Genomic DNA, 17660 nt, shown 5'->3' on the forward strand with positions numbered 1-17660 from the left:
GTAGCTGGTATTTCACAGGTGCACCAGATGTAGAGAAATGTCCATTGTTATTACCTTGTTTCTTTTTCGCTTGTAGGTGTTGTGCCAGTCTTAATATTGGAGAGCACCAGCATTACACAACCAGTTCAAATCCTGAACTACTTAAGGAAACAGGTTGGTATATTTTCAAGTGGTCTTCTGTGCATGGATTGACTTGTAAAAGTAATATAAGCATGACACGTCAATATTAATCCCACACTGGAACCGGGAATGCCACTACTTGCTGTAAAACATTAATCAGTTGGGCAACTGTTGGTTATCTGGACCTGTGTGTAATCCGAAATGCTAAAGGAAATAATCAACTGAAAGTGGTTATTCTAATTAATAATAATGGATTTAGTTATCCCGGAACTTAACACCAAAGAAAGCCATGTACCAGGCAAACATAAATATGTGCACTAACTACATGTGTGATTTCATAGTGCTCATCAACATAAAATAAATTTAGCCAAAACGATGGTTATAGTTAGAATGCAAAACATAAAATCACAGACATTCTGCAATTATGGTTGACTATTCAACCCTATGCCCGTACCCACCAAGTACTACTTGTGACCTCGCAGACCTTTGCACCAGTGACACACTCTATGACATCCCCGTAGCTGTGTCCTAATGGTTTTGTGCAGAGTTCATGCCCTGCAGGCATGTGCCTCATGGCAAAACAAAAGAGGTGATGGCTGAAAGGTTTAGAATTAATCTTAATCTCTTGCATTGCTTTGGGCAATCCTCCAGATCATCGTTCTTCACCTGCCAAGCCATTACAAAAGGGGAAAGACCATATTCAATCAGGATTAGCCTCACTGCAAAAGACCGAACTGCTTGGTCATATCCCTTCTGCACAAGACCACAGGTATACCCAGACCTGGTTTGTATATGATCTTTTATCTTCTGTAAGGGCTTGGCACGCTGAAGAACGATGGCCTGGAGGGTTGCCCAGAGCAATGTCCAAGGTTAGGATTAATTTCAAACCTTCCACCTATCACCTCTTTTGTTTTTCATAAGTCACCCCGAGTGGGACGGGTGTGCCCAGACGTGGGTCCTGAGCTTGCTGGGCCTTGAGACCCAAGCTACTCCTCATCAATGACGCTCAATATGGCTAAAACATGTCTGGGGATGATTGTGGTCTTGTGCAAAAGGGATGTGACAAGCCAGTTCAGGCTGGACTGCCCCTTTTGGGGTAGTGCCAAGCCTGATTTGCATATGATCTTTCCCCTTCTGTAATGGCTTGACAGGCTGACAAACATGAAAAAACCAATACACGAGAAAGGTAATATCCTCGACCTAATCATCAGCGCACTGTCTTCCCTCCACTACAGCGCTCCTCTCCCGCTTGACTGGTCTGACCACCTAGCCATGTCTTTCAACATCCTGCACACCACCCCAGTGAAGCAGTCCCAGCAGAAACCCATAAGATAAACATTCAGGTCTGTCAAAAACTTCCTGGTGGAAGACCTCACCAACCTCCATGTTACATGGACCGAACATTCCCAACCAAACTCAATGCCACCCTTTCAGCCTCCATTGACTGACAAGCGTCTCTGAAACAGCGCACCTGCAAACCGAAATCATCAGCACCCTGGTACACACAAGAACCCAACCTCGACAAGAGTCGTCAGGAAACAAGAAAAAACATGGCGCCGCTCCAGGACTGCATACAACTGGGTGCTCCTCATGGAACTCCGAGCAGCCCGCTGACAACTAATCAACACAGCCAAGGCCTCCTACTATCGGAACACCGTAGCAGAAGCCGGCCACAAAAGCAGAGTAATCCTCAAAGCGGTCAAGCACTGCGTCAACCCGCCCCTGCCATACCACCCTTCATCACAAAATCCACCGCCATCAACACCTTCTTCATCGACAAAATCAGCAAGATTCACCAGCACATAGACACCAGCTCTGCATCCACAAATCCACCTTACGTCCCTCCTCACAAAATCTCCACACCCTGGACAACATTCAAGAAACTCTCGACAGAGGATCTGGTAGAAACTCTGGCCAGCCTGAAAGCCACATAGTATACAGACAACATCCTCCCAGCATCCACCTTCAAGACACGCCCCACACAATCTCTCCTTACCTACCTGGATATCCTCAACAGCTCCCTAACTCAAGGCACCTTACCATCGACCCTAAAAACGGGACAAATCCTTGCTCTACTAAAGAAACCCACTCTGGATCCCAACAATCTAGTTAACTATCGCCCCTTCACCCATTCCCCCTTCTTGGGTAGATTCATCCTGAAAGTGGTAGCTGCACAACTGCAGCAACACATCGACACCAACAATCTCCTCCAAACCTACCAATCTGGGTTCAGACCCAGATGCAGCATGGAGACAACAACCATACAGATGGTGGACAACGCCCTCAACGACGGCCACCCCTTGCCTCCTGGTTCTACTCGATCTCTGGGCTGCTTTTGACACAGTACACCACCAAGCAATTACGGAAACCCTACATCAGTAAATGGGGATCAGCAACCTTGTCCTACGCTGATTCAAGTCCTACCTCGCCAACTGCCAGCAGTTTGTTTAGATGGACTATCTAGATCACCAACGCTACCCGTCGCCTGCGGAGTCCCACAGGGTTCCATCCTCTCCCCAGTGATCTTAAATCTGTACATGAAGATACTGCGAGCTCTCCTAGCCACACACAACAACATCTACATCCACCAATAGGCCAACAACACACAGCTATACCTCAAGATCGACTCAAGGACATCCGTAGGTTCAGAACCTGCCTCTCGCTGATCCAGTCTTGGATGTCATGTGCATACTTGAAGCTCAACCCCTCCGAGACCGAATTCCTACACCGAATTCCTACTCCTCACCAACATCACCAAACACCCATGCATAGAGACCTTGTTATCAACCATGAACTCTGAGGGCTTCACACCTGAGCTCACCTCCTGAACCAAGTCCTTCGGGTTCCACACCGACAAACCACTCTCCTTCAAGACACTGTAGGGGCGGGCCCCTTAATCACCTTAACCCAAGCGGGCCCACCACCTGAGAAACTAGTGCACGTTTTGTAAGTAAAGCAAGTTTATTGTACAATTGCCTGGGGAAGAGCTAGATGAGGCTGTGCAGTCAAACTAACCCAAGTCTCACTGACCCACATAAGGTGACACATTATATACAGTTTTGCAACAGTTAAAACATTCCCATATATTTTATTACAATCCACCCCCACCCCCTACATGTGATTGGGCAAAACCTCTTCAAAGAAATCCCATCTTTCTCCAATTCCTACGTTCTCATTGCTAGCTGTTATCTTCACTACCATCTTCAGATTGTATTCATAGCACACCCCTTCTTGGGATTCGTCTATGATAAGTCATGCCATCTTCTAACAGGTAAACATTTGTGTGCAAACATAATTCATTTAGTAGTAACAATTGGCCTGAGCCCTTTAATCTTAATTGTGATTGCACATGGTTCGCATAAATATCTCTAGGCAATATGAGGAAAGCTGAATGAACAGGTTCTCTTTGAACTAACAATGGCTATCTCATCTTCCCCAGCTCACTGGTTCCATTGGAATATTCTAATCTAAGTAACTGCCATTTCAACACACACTTGAGAATACAATTGAAACACGTGGGTTTCGATTACTTTAGCATTGAGCATTGCTTCACAGCGCGTTTATTGCTGGTCAAAAACAAATAGCTGAAACCCTCTTTCAAGTTCCCACACATTCAAGAGATTACATCTACTTCCTGCGATACTATCAGGCCATAAAAACCATGTTCAGCTCCTTTAGCTGAGTTGACCATCGTTAAGGCCGTAGTTACTGAAACTTGGCAGAACCAGTTTCTCAAATTCTAACTCTGACTTCCATGTTTTAAACTGTTTATAAAAAACGTGGACAATGTTGAGGCAATGTTTAACGTTGAACCAGCTGTGCACGTGAAAAAGAAAATACTGAGAATTTATTACAGTAGTGGAATGCACATTATACCGCTGCAGGTAATTCTGTAGGCAAGGTCTCCATGCCCCAAGAGACCTAAGTAACACTTAAAACAAAACAAGCACAATCGCACTGTGCTGTCAAGACACACAAAATGTATCTGGGTTGTATTTAGCCTTAGGATGAATCCGACGCATGTGTCGACCTCACAGTCTTCCTCTGGGCTGTAGTCCATTCATTAACAATGTTTGCAACATAAGATTCCATTATTAATACATGAATGATAAAAAAAACAGATATCATATACACAAACCCCATTGCACAGACAAAACAATTGGTTGGAAAATACTGTGTGACCATAACATAAATGGTGAATTCAGCGCTTTGAAAAGAAACCAAGAACATGAATATATATTTGTTTTGAACAATTGCAGAATCACAAACATGTTCAACACAATAAGAGAACAATACAATTACGAACCACAAGAAAAACCAGATAGACAAGAGAAAAAGAAAAACGCAAAAAGATTTCAAAACGGCATATTAGTATCCAAACTTGCACCTTTTGGTCAAAATATGCTAACTAGCAAGTAACATACACATTTCACGTGTTAGAACACAATTCTAATACGTCATGGGTGACACAAGAGCCACATGCATCGTGACCCGCATACCAAGTCATGCATCTATATGATATACCCCATAGTCTGTAGGACAATCACCGTGAGTGTGTATGGCACCCCAACGCCAGTGATACTGGTGGAACATGAGGTTGCAGGGTGCTAGAGAGTAAAAGCCCATGCCCTTGCCGTAACTCTGAGTCCTTGAAACCACGTAAATATGATTATTCAGAGAGAAACCAATTAGCATGCATCACCAACCTGAAATGGTTAACTACCAAGCACACCCATTACGGGTAAAGACAAGGCTGACTGAAACGAAGCAAGACGCCAAGTATAAATTGTACCGTCAGTTGCCAAGAAACACACCCACCCATTGGTCTGTGGACTGCCTCCCATAATGCCTGTACATAACATACCTGAAAGCGCTAGATAAGTGACAAAGCAGTGCGTTTGGTTTGAATTCACGAAATACTACCAATCAAATAGACCAGAAACAAAGCCTGTGAGCTAAATGGAACCTGATCAAATCAACCTTCTGGCTCATAACGGCGTGTCGCACATGTCATCACTGCTAACCTCTGAGCTGATTGTTACTGACACAGTGCATCCACTCGATGTATACATAAAGAGTAAGCTATAAGGGTTAGACGCCATCCGGAGCTGGAAGCGTCCACCCGACATCGCCTGTCTGCCATCTTTGAATGGGTCAGAAGTCCTTGTATAGATTCTACATTACAAAAAACTGGCACTCGTAACCGGGGCAAGCGCCCTGTGCAATGCGGTATCTTTACCTAATAAATACGCTCATTGCCGTGGGGGCGAAGTCTGGCTCCTTCTCCACACCCCACCGCTACTGGGCAATGTTGACTGAGTAACTATTAGTTGGCAGGTTTGTCGTGCCTCTTGGCCTATAATGCAGGATCCAATTGACTATGTAACAAATGAGCATAGCATAACCGATAAATTTGAGAGCTTGTAGAATTACATATTCCAAACAGATGATATGATGATACTGCAGAGAATGCACTATAAATTGGACTGAATGTTAACCACATTTCTTTTTAACCCAATTAATTGTTGGGTCAAAGGTTATCTGATACAGTAGTAACAAGTATATCAAGGTGCAACAACCTAACACTAAGAGAATATCATTGCATATGGCTCAGATGTTCCCCATGCATTAAACTGCACATCCAAAGTATACATATAAACAATTAAAATTACTTAAATGGCATAAAAGAGCAAAGACATCCATTGCAGGACATTATAGGAACAGGCAAACTCCTCTGTGTTCAACCCAAGATGGACTGTCCTGTATTTACAAACGAGTCGGGATTCCAATTGCCTCAAAAGCAGTTTGCAGTTGCCACCTCTTTGTGGCAGTGTAATTTGCATTAAGCCTGTAAAGCGTATATCTTTTTTGTTGTCTAATTGATGCGGTTCATTGCCAACATGCTCAAGTGGAAATTTGGACTCTTGACTTGAAATAGCACTGAGATGTTCTCGAATGTACATTTTAAGTGGCTGTATAGTACTGCCAATATAGTAAGCGTTAAAAACACATTTAATACAGTAAATTACATATTTGGAGTTACAGTTGATAAACATCATAATCTTATGATTGCCAAAATTGGACACTCTCGGTTTCCCACGCATAGACCCACATTGCGCACTGGCCACACTTGTGGAAACCGCCAATCCACCTTTGAGTCAGCCAGTCCCGACTCTTAATTTCATCTGGGATGTAAGAAGGACACAGAAGATTCCTCAATGTCGGTGCTTTACTATATGTAATACTCAAATTAGGGGAAACATTTTTCGCTAAGTCTCTGTCTAACTATATTAAGTGCCAGTGCCAGTTCAACATATTATACAATTTATGACTGTAAACCTAGTAATCAATCTCAATGGATTCAGACCCTGCGGCTGATCCTGAGATTTGGGTATTAACAAATCTGCTCTATCCCGTTTATAAAAAAAAAGCCCACTAAATGTAGATGTATAAATCCCCCTATATGATTTCAAATTGTACATGCATGTTTAATCAATACTATCTTTCCTTTACAGTGGGTTCTTCAGGACAGGGCCCCTTTCTAGCATGCGCATTATGAAAACTCCTCATTGCCTCGGCACTCCATAGCACATTATGTCTGAATCGTGTTTATATTTCATTTTGTGGTTTCAGCATTTTATCTTCCTACGTGCGTGCACAGCTTTAGATTGACCTTTCAAACACTGGTCCTATCTTACCTGGAAGGGAGCAATGCACTCCTCAAAGGCCTCCTGCCGTCCTCCCTTGTGCCCCTGAGAAGTGTGCTACACTCGGCCGCATCCTCATCCAGGGTCTTCGGAGATACAAGCACATCATCCCGGCCCTAATCGCTCTTCATTGCCTCCCACTGCACACATTAATAACCTTCAAGTCTTGCTGCATCATGTATAAGGCAGTCACCCTCAAGTCACTCCCTTACCTTGTGGAGAAACTCTGTATCCCCGGTGGACAGTGCACCACCAGAAGCTGGGACACGTGCAGACTTGAAATCCGCTGCTGAAAAAGGGAAAAGGGCCAGAAAACAAGCCTTCTCTGTCTATGTCCCAAGACTATGGAACCTTTTCTCCGTCAGCTCCCACAGTTCAGAAAATAACTCAAAGCCTACCTCCTTCAATGAGTTTCTCCTCCTCAACACCTATGCCATCATGTCGCCCCTCGCGCCACCTACCCCTCTTCTCATTGCCACCGGTACAGATGTACCCCTGCTCTGTGCACCTCTGTATCCTACACCCGCTGTGTATCTGTTCTGTTGTTACCTCTGAAAAGTGCTCTGTTGTAGATCTGTATTGTTGTATACCTCTGTAAAGCGCTCTGTTGCTTTGAAAAGCTAGGTCTGCGCTCAATAAATACATAATAATAAAAGGAGAGGCCATCCCTTAAGATAGTATGGATAGGTTGGTTCCAGAGGACCACATTGGTACAGGGAAGAGTGCAGAGGTGTTTGGAAGAATGAGAGGGTGCCACTAGCCGGGAGCAGGGAGAGCAGCATAGGGAAAGCCGGGGCAAGCAAAGGCACATAGGAGAAGTGGTAGTAAAGTGAGAGTAGGACAACGCTTCTCTGTCGAACCCAACCAGGGCACATTAGATCATCATGCAAGTGCCAGCCCTGTGCCCTGCCGGTTGGGAGGCTCCCATCGCTCTACCAGGAGAGAAGGCCTAGGGGCCAATATTTGGGAAGATCCCTGAAACGCATATCTGGATGGGAGCTGAGAGTCCATAAGCTGGAAAACAATGCAGCTCACAGAGGACCAGACCATCCTTTCTGAGAGGCCCAGGTGAAGAAATAAAGTCCTTCTTGGGCAGAGGAGGCTTTGTTTTGGGATGTGGGAAAAACCTTGAACTTTTGGCTTCAGCCATGCCCTGGGCCTTATGGCAACAGATCATGGCTGTCACCGGTCTGCTCCAGTTTCTAGTGATATCATCTGTGTGACCCATGATTTGGCAACTCTTGTCTAATGCAACGGCCCTCTTAATATGTGCTAATCCACACAGTCGTGAAGGGCAACCCTGTCCATGATTGAGACCTTGTTTCTAGAACCAAGTAGTAATGATGATGAGGATCTCTGCAGAAGCAACCCAGTGCCCTTAGATGGGTACCCTGCCCTAACAATCTTTGTTTCAATGTTTTTTATCGTTATACCTGAAGCCGTAGCCAGAAGAGACTAGTAACCAGTATTTGATTGTACCTTTTAGAATTGTTTGTTATTTTAACCACTTATTACTCAGTAATGTTTCCCTATCCTTTCCCTTTCAATGGTGTACCTCTTCCTCCAAGACAGCGCTTCCCCTGGGACCACACCAATCTTAACCCCTTGGCACCTTTTTCTTTATTTCAAGAGCCCCATCTTTTTTCTGCATCTAGGAACAGCTTCCTTAGGGGATCTTTCTTCTAAAACTGACACCTACGGTGGAATCGTGGGACATTTCCAGAAAGATCATATGCTCTCGGCTTCAACTTAATTACATTGTGTCTAGGGTTCAATTCAGAATAGTAGCCACAAGGACCGAGGACCAAATTGCTACATTAGGACTGCCTTTATTTTGGAACAAAAAAGGGGACATGTGGATGCAAGGCCTGCTATTCTGGGAGATGCTTTGAGGTGGTTTAAAGCATTCTTAGCTTGGGAAGAGTTATCCAGAGGATCCTCAAACTGGGAAACTCTTTCACGTGAAACATCACGCCCATCTGGATTTCCAGTGACTGCAAGGCCATTTGGGGGTCGCCTGGGGTCACATTTGCGATTCCTGTGGTCCCCCTTGCTACCCCTGTGGTCCCCCTTGCTAACCGTAAAATAAAGTAAATGTTTCTCTTTTATTTAAATGTAAGTGCCTGGGCTGTGGTCTGCGCCATGTGGCTCTTTATTATTGCAGTGGCAGGCTTTCTTGTTCAGGTCTCTTAAACAAAACGGGGGGTTTCACAAGTGTAACACTTTGAGCAGTGATCCTAAATAAGAATGAAAAGGAATAACAAATAATTTGTCTTCCAGACAATAATTGCTAGACTCCTTAAAGGTTTATTTCAGGCACACTTCAGGGGGTGAGTCACTGATTTTAGTCTGTTCTTAAAACAAGGGGTGGGGGTCCTGGGAGTCCCTTTGCCGGACATTAGTCCCGGTTACTGAGAGACTTACCCAGAGTCCTTAGCTCACTATCTTTCACAGAGGAGAAATATCTAAAACATATTCGTTTTTGTCCTCCCCTGGGACAGTCCAGTACCGAAATGCTAGGCATTTTTCTTCTGAACAAGAGTACCAACAGCAACTCCAGACACGTGTTTCGGTCTGGTTGGACCTCATCAGTAGGGTGGAGCTGTGCCTCTCTAAGAATAGTGAGCAAGGGGTCCACGTCTGGATTCCCCCAGCAATTTAGGGTGAGAGCCAAAGTTACTTAAATATGCAAAAAACAAGGGGAGTCCTGGGAGTCCGTCTGCCGGGCATTAGTCCCGGTTACGAGATACCTACACAGAGTCTTTAGCTCACTATCTTTCACAGAGGAGAAATATCTAAAACATATCAGTCTTTGTCCTGCCCTAGGGCAGTCCAGCACCTAAAGATAGTGAGCTAAAGAATATATTTTTGGGTAGGCAGTGGGAATGAATTGAATGACTCAGTGCACAAACAGTCAGACCTAATAGTAAATGTACCTGACGTTTGCACTATGTATGTTCTCTATACTGCTCATTTCTGCAACCTGTGCACAAATAAGATACAAGTGGGTGATTAGCAGTAGGGGCATTTGCCCTTATTTCTTTTCTTCATTTGTGGACATATTTAGGCGTGAACCAACATGGGGTAAGTTGGGTTAAATGTGGCTTTGCAGTCTTGTAAACGTTTCTGCATTCCAAATTGTCAAGTGATATTTGGGGGCTTATCGGAAGGGCTGACTTATGAAGGCTTTTCAATGGAAGTAACGAGACATTCCCCGGACACCAGGCTAACTAGAATAAAAAGGCACTCACTGCTAAGACTTGGACTCTTCAATTTTATAAAGCCATTGGATATTGCTTCTGTCCGTTTACGGTGAATATAAGGGGTCACACCATAAGAATCCCTGGGCCCATGGGCCCATCAGCGGATGACACCAGGGTGGCATTCTCGGGGAGATCACAGGACAGATGTGCCGAGTCCCTGCTGTAATTCTACTCTTCTTTTTTCTTCATGCTGCCCTTTGCGGCTGCCAGTCAGGGAGCTGCTGTCTCAGGAAGAGCATCTGATGAAGCAGTGGTTGGCTCTCAGAGCTTGTACTCCACCTCGCCCCTTCGAGCCGCCAATCGGGGAGCAGATGGTACCTCAAGCAATGTCTTGGTAATTTGCAAAACCTTTTGAAGTTTGATACTTGGCTCCATTGCATCGGGTATGAGGTTGCATGGTCTGGTCTGCAGTCCTAGGGTTTGAAGGAATTGTATAGGAGTCATAATATTATTATTATTATTATTATGGTATTTATTGCTCGCAGCCCTAGCTTTGAGAAGCAACGCAGAACTTTACAAGACAGTGGACAGCTAACATGGTCCAAAAGATCCATCCAACCATGGGCCTTCTGAAATCTGAAAATAGTGGCCAACATTTTGGAAATGCATTTCATGAGACTCATCTGCTCTCACTTGGAAATGCATACACTCCTCAAGCTGTATGTTGATTTTACTGTAGCTATGAAAAGTTTCTTTTAATCAGACTATCTATCCTCTCTGCATAATCAAGCCCTTTTTCCCTTTCCCGACAATAAGTCATAGCATTTCATTCAGTAATGTCAGATGCCTGCAAGAACGCGATGCTTTGCTCGATTATACACCATGAGTCTCGAACATCTCATTGTTTGACGGCATAGCTTTTCCCGCTTTAACGCTTTAACTCGCCTCTTTTGTTTCCATCTCGGTTGTTGTCTTTGTTTTTTTTCAGATTCCCAAAATGGAATAGGAATGACCCATCCCACTTTTCACCTGAAGATGGTTTTAGGCTTTTTTCTTCCTGCCTTAGTCCTGTCTCTTGGTCGGAGCTGTAGCCCTTGTTGACCCTTGGCCCCGGATTCCTTTTTACCCAGTAAATAGCAAGACCCTCTGGCATTTCTGCACATGTCTTAGCACATTGTACGACAGATATTTCTGCTTCCTAGAAAGGGAGTATGTTCGAACATTTCCCCATTTCTAGTTGGTTGCAGCATTCGTAATTTTTGCTTGAATCAGATATTCCCCTTTTGAGACTAGTTTGGTCAGTAGAACCTGCATGCTGGAGTATTTCTTTGGATATGATATAAGTCATTTATATCGCGCCTGTTCACCAGTGTTTTGAGGCACAAAAAGGAAGGGAGGACAGACGGAGGACAAAACAACCATCTTACTAGGCCTTGTGTCATTAAGATTGCACAAGTGCAGGGGGGGGAGAGAGGTGGAGAAGTGCCAAAGGGGGGAGGGGAGTGTGCAAAGGAACTTGAAAGTGCTGCTGGGAGGTGGATCATAAGTGTAGAGAGTCAGGGGACTGTAGGGTTGTAGGTGCAGTCCCTTAAGTGGCTGGGAGTCCCAGATACAGTGAAGGAGCAACTGGTTGTGCAGGAGCCTGGTACCATAGGGTCAGTGGGTGGCCAGGAAACCAGTATGCGCAGCAGACTAGGACATCCGCGAGTGAGATGGAGAGAAAGAGGAAAAGAAAAGGAAGGTCTTGAGGTGCTTCCGGAACCTTAGGTGACCCTGCTCAAGTTTGAGAGAGGTGGGGCGTCTGTTCAGATCAGTTGCCATGTTCTGGTATTGTTTGGCGATCTTGTTTAACATCTCAACTAACCTTCTGACCAATGGCCTCATCCATCCATCCATCCATCTTCCCTCTTGACCCGCAATAGCAGTGGCAGGTCTCCATTTAACTGCACAAATTGGTATAGACCTTGCACGTGATGATGCCACCCGTATGTATTGGAGAAGGTACATGGTTTTCATTTTGATGAATAGTTGTTGAAAAACTGAGCTGGGTGTCTTGCTCAAAACTTTGGAGAATATAAGAACTATTTTTAATATGCAAACCTAGTCGTTCAGGTGGAAGAAACGGATTTTTCTAAGTCGCAATTCTGACTCCAGCTGTAAGCAGGCTTTCAGCTAAGTATTGGCTCGCAGTGACCTAAATGATATTTGTGGACCTAGTGGCAAATCCGAGAGATGCAGTGTGCAGGCTTTGTCATTTAATATTCTCCTGCAAGGAATGCTCTGTTTAGTACATCTTCTGATCATTGAAACTGTTGGATGGACAATGCGTTAAAATAATATGCGGGCTGAACAATGTGTTCATATGTTCTTACCCTTTGGTCCCAAGATACATGGACCTGTCTCCCAGATGAGATATTTATGGCTAGCATTTCCTGTTTTATAGTCTGGCCTACCCTTTAGTAAACGTCACGGAGACCAGCACAGCATGTGGGTGTTTGTATAAAATTAATAACATGTTCTTTTCATTGAGATGGCTGCCTGTGGCCACAGATGTTTATTCAATAGCCACTTGATGAGATCATTCTTTCACAACTTCTACACATCTAGCAAGTGGAGTAGAATGAAAACTATGAAGGAAAGCTTTTTCACTGTTTTAACCCTATGCAACGTGTACATGAAATGTAGCCCTGTAGGTGAGAGGCCTGGTTCAGCTTCCCATTAGGACCCACCATTCAATTATCACTTGCTACGATTCCGAGCACTTATATTTTGCTCTTCTAAAGAAAACAAAATGTGGACGTTTAAGAGTGTGTGCAGGGAGAGGGAGAGGGAGAGAGGGAGAGGGGGGGAGAGGGGGGGAGAGAGAGGGAGAGGGAGAGAGAGAGAGAGAGAGAGAGAGATTAATTATGCAGTATCTGCTGAAGGCAAGATCCTACCCCGATGCACACTAACAAGCAAACCCATACATGTACCACACACACACACACACTTTCTATATCTATCAATCTCTCTCCTTTTACCACTCTACGTGTCCCAGCACAATCTAAGAAGGTGTCCAAGTTTTTCCTAGGAAATACTTGGAAGATTTCTGGGCCTCATCCAGGGATGGCTCAGTAACTCTAGATCACTATGCGGGAGTCTGTGGAAACCATATGGCGAGACTGATTAATGGGGAAAGCCCTGCGAGTGTTACATTGATTCTACCAGCGCTTTACACTGCCCTAGTTGGGGCAGTTCAAAGCAAAAAGGATGAAGTCCCAGTTGTTATTTACTGGAAGACTCTGAACTGGTGAGAAGGGCACGCCGTAATCAAGTGGATAAGGGGGAATTCCTTTCACCATAATGTTCGTGGCGGCGGAAGTGACACAATGCGAGTGATTGCCTCACTGTAAGGGACATCATATGACCTTTGGCCCAGATGACAGCACAGGATATGATGTCACTAAAGTTAAAAGTAACTGCAATGCGTTACAGTAGATTTCTTCGAATACCATTTCACCAAATGTATTTCACCTAAAATGGTAGGGGAAATGATGTGTGTAATGCATAATAGGTGGGGTGTGGGGTAAGTGTATACGTTGGGGTAGGGAGGGTTGAGGGGGGTTGTGGGGTTCTCCCCCCTCCCCTCACATTATACAAAATAAAGTTGAAAAAGTAGAGTTCGTTTTTCAGTGAAATGGATTCAGTGAAATCTCCATTGGGTGAAATATTTTCAAAGAAATCACATACATCCACTGTAATGTGCATAATTCATAAATGCACACATACTATTGAAGCAGACAAACAACTATTGGCATTTTCAAACATATATTGGGCACGTTGCTGCCTCAGTATGTAATGGGCGCAGTGATGATACTAGGGGCACACCCAGCAGTACCATCGTAAACCAGGGGCAATCATTTCCTGTCCCAAAGCAGCATGGTATGGGCAGTTAATGACATTTTAGTCCTGTTAATCCCTCACATCCAGGTATTGTCAGAATGGGCTAAATACTGCCCCACATGATACTCGCCGCTGTAATATTCTAAGTAAAGCCTCATATACCCAAGAAGTGATTGAATCGAAAAAGCAGCCTGAGTCAATGAACAAAAGACCTGGAAACATATTCCACAAAGTGTTCGAAAATATAAAGCCGACCTAGAAACTATAGCTGAAAATAATTGGGTCAAACCTTTTTCTAGCATCCTTAATGACTCTCTCAACTTGCATTGGCTCTTCCAACATGCAGAGTAAGGCACCAGGCTGAGCAAGGTAGCTTGGTTCACGTAAACTGCAGTATTCTGCAGGAGCAAGCTGAGCTCCTAGAAGAAAGCGTGGCATCTTTTCTATAGAAAAGATCCTTGTGGTGATGAGACATGTGTTGAAGGCTCCTGGCCCAAATGCATTTCCAACATGTTGTACTGTGGGCTTCACGCCTGAAAAGCTGTTGCATTCATTTCTAAGGTTCATGCCCAAGCTCATGGCATCAGAGCCTTATTGCCCTGCTGTACGTTTGGTCGATTAGTTTAATTGCCGTTGCCTGCAAAAGTTTCTGCCACGCAAGTATAAAAACAGTGAATGCATGGATGAATGAGAAGTCCACCCTGAACTCTGCATAGGGTGGGTAGAGTCAAGTCTGTCTTGAATAGCTAATGTGTTCATTTGAAAACATATCATTCATTAAAATATTCCTAAATATGTAGCTTTTGGGGGTTTCTCCCAAACCTTTCACCTTGTGGACAGGGACAAAAAGTAGGCTTTGCTGGATATCATTAAAGGACTTAGTACAGTAATTACATTGGAATCTTCATACTCAAACTGTGTGTCTTTGAATCTTAGATTTTCGAATTTCTTTACAATAGCATAATTGTTTTTTTTTAATACAAATTCCACTTATTAGATTGAAACAAATTACACATTACATTCCTTCTCGAGATCTTCGCTCATCCGCCTCCAACTCCCTCAGGGTCAGTCACTTCTCCAAACAGCGAGTTGGTGGTAGCCTCTGGGCCTCCCTCTGGAACAGCCTCCCTGCCTCTGTGAAGCATGAGGAGAACCATCTCTGGTTCCGGAAGCAGCTCAAGACCTTCCTCTTTGCTTCGGCTTTCACTCTCCCTCTCCCCTGCTGAACTCCTGACTGAAACTGCACTGGTCATCTTGCTACCCTCTTATCTCAGGCCCAGATCCCCTCTCCCACCAGCTGCACACCTGCACTGCCTAGCGGGCAACCCCTGCACTTGGGGGCGGGGGGGGGGGGGCTGTTTCTGTATCCCTACAGACTTCCCACCAGCTCTTGACACTTGGTGTCTGCACTTATCCCTGCACTTGCCACTAGCTGACTGCACTTTTACCTACTGTGTTCATGTATTCTATTTATTTTTTTACTGTTGATCCTATGTATTAATTGCACAGCCCACTCCACCTACCCGCACTTTCCCTCCCACCCCTCCGCGATCTCAGTCATTTGGCCTAGTAAGATTGTGGTCTCTGTCTACCCTCCGTTTCCCCCTCCCTTGCCTCATCACGCTTTCAAACACTTGTGTATAGGCGCGTTATAAATGCCATGTCATATCAAATCATACCATATCATACAGAACATCGGATGAATATTGGGACCCTGCTTGAAATGTAATTTCTTTGCACCAAAGATAGCTGCTTCACCATGTCTACGCTTTGTCGTATTATTCGCTTGCAGATAAGGGGGCCATGCGAAACTTGAGTTCATTGCATACTTTGTCCTGCACCCAACGGCGTTTCAAGTTGCAGACTCTGCTTTTTTCTTCCTTCTATGTAGACGTGATGTCCAGCTCTTTGTGTCATTTTCTTTGTTGCTCACTTACGTGTGACCACCATCTGATGAAGAAATCTCTGGGACTTCGAAAGCTTATGCATCTACCATTTGAACATCAAAGTTTCTCCTATAAGAGGTGTCCAAACTTGGATTTTGTTTGATTTTAAATGTGGGCTAACACAGCGTCAAAACCTTTTTCTGCCATGAAAAATGCAGAGCTACCTTTTAGGGCAGTCATTTGATTGGTCTGAAAGAATGGTATGATTAGTAATTTATAACGCATTAGTAAAAAATACTCCCAGCAAAAAATAGGAAAAAGACACGTTGAATTGTGCGCCCCTGCTTTCACCCTCACAGCTAGTACCACAGGAAGAAACTACTATTTTAACTGGCTGATTGCAAGAAGTAAACATGTATCTTGTAATGTGCATGAATAATTCTGTGCAAAAAATTAATTACAAAACCATATTTTTACTCGCTTTTAAAATACTCTCATTTGGAATTGGACTTAACACTTTTACTCCCTAAAAAATTATTTTGCTCCCAACTTTACAAAATAGGGAGTAAAATACTCGCACTTCCAAATCTTATCCGGAGCACTGTTCATTGGTAAGTTATCTTGGGCAAGCACATGCCTACTGACCCATTGTGTAGTATTGACCTATTTTGGAACTCGTGTAAAGGTTTCTGAACAGAGGAAAGCATTGAAGCAGAGCTTCAGAACTTGTTTTAGAAAATCAACATGAAGTTATCGGGTGTAAAACGGGTGAGGTAGTTGCACATTGTATCCTCGGGGGAAAAAAAACACGTTCTTTCACCCCACGATGAAAGGACGTTGTGCCCATCTTACAGTGGCCCGTTCTCAACATATATTTTGCAGTCGCTCCCATGAATCCATCTGTTGTGATAGCATGAGAAGGTATACAGGCATCCTACTGTAACCATCTGTTCTATGCATATCTGTACCTGGTCGCAATCTGTTCCGGAACCCTCGAACCTGTCGTGATTTTGGGGGTAATAAAGCGATCTTCGGCCCATTTAAAGCAGTGGCAGGTATTCTCTGAAGTGATTCAGCGTCTTACAGGCTGCCACATAGCGCCTCAATGCGTGGTGTTTCACCTTCACCCGCACCATCTACAGAACCCTATCGCGCCATGTGGCCCTACTGACAGTGGCAGGAATGTAAGTCCTACAGCGACACACTTGTCAGTCTGCGGGGATGGACAGTGGAACCTGTAGCTGTGCCTTGGAGGCTTCTCCATGATGATAATTGCCTGTTCTACTCTTTCAGGCCCCAGAGATGAACCTGCTAGCACCTTTTAAAATCTGGGGATAGTAAAAGCTTTGTGTTTTCCTGCCTTTGCATTTTCATTTGGAAGTTGCTGCTGATGAGCTTGGGGTTACATTTATTTTTTTCCTGGTGGAGCAATGACATCACGATCTTTCTATTGGTCCACTGCTGGTGTGCGGATGTACATTCTTTTCTGCCTGGAGAGTGCAGCATGGTTATACTTGCAAAATGACAACTTTGGAGGGCGCTATGTTAATCAGCATGTAAGAGAACGAGTCAACTCTGAGCATTTGTGATGATTGAACCTGATACAAGAGTTTGTCAGCCTGTGGGGGAGTTGGTAACAGAAGATCTGGTAACAAAAGCATGCTTAATGTCCAAGGAAAGAGAGTTTCCCCCTTGAGAAACTCCTGGTGCTCCAGTTCCTTTGTTGGGGGTGGGAGCACATGAATCTGCATATGCAGTCACTCCTTAATTCAGCAATAATATGGCTTTCTGATATCAGGACAACCTTACAAAAGGGAGAACACCTGATGGCTAGCCTGGGTGTAGCCCCTGACGAGCTTTGG

General features: G+C 44.3%; 1 protein-coding gene across 3 annotated transcripts in view; it reads left to right on the top strand.

Moving 5' to 3' along the window:
- Positions 1-17660, top strand: part of MTX3 (metaxin 3) — a 225098-nt gene that overhangs the window by 35827 nt on the left and 171611 nt on the right. For all 3 annotated transcript variants that reach the window (XM_069627403.1, XM_069627404.1, XM_069627402.1), the window contains exon 3: positions 77-153. In XM_069627403.1, coding sequence (XP_069483504.1) covers positions 77-153 — 77 coding nt within the window. The remainder of the gene's footprint in view (positions 1-76; positions 154-17660) is intronic.

Source organism: Ambystoma mexicanum, chromosome 6p (genome assembly GCF_040938575.1).
Source record: "Ambystoma mexicanum isolate Mex_15411 chromosome 6p, UKY_AmexF1_1, whole genome shotgun sequence".
In the NCBI taxonomy this organism is placed as follows: Eukaryota; Metazoa; Chordata; class Amphibia; order Caudata; family Ambystomatidae; genus Ambystoma; species Ambystoma mexicanum.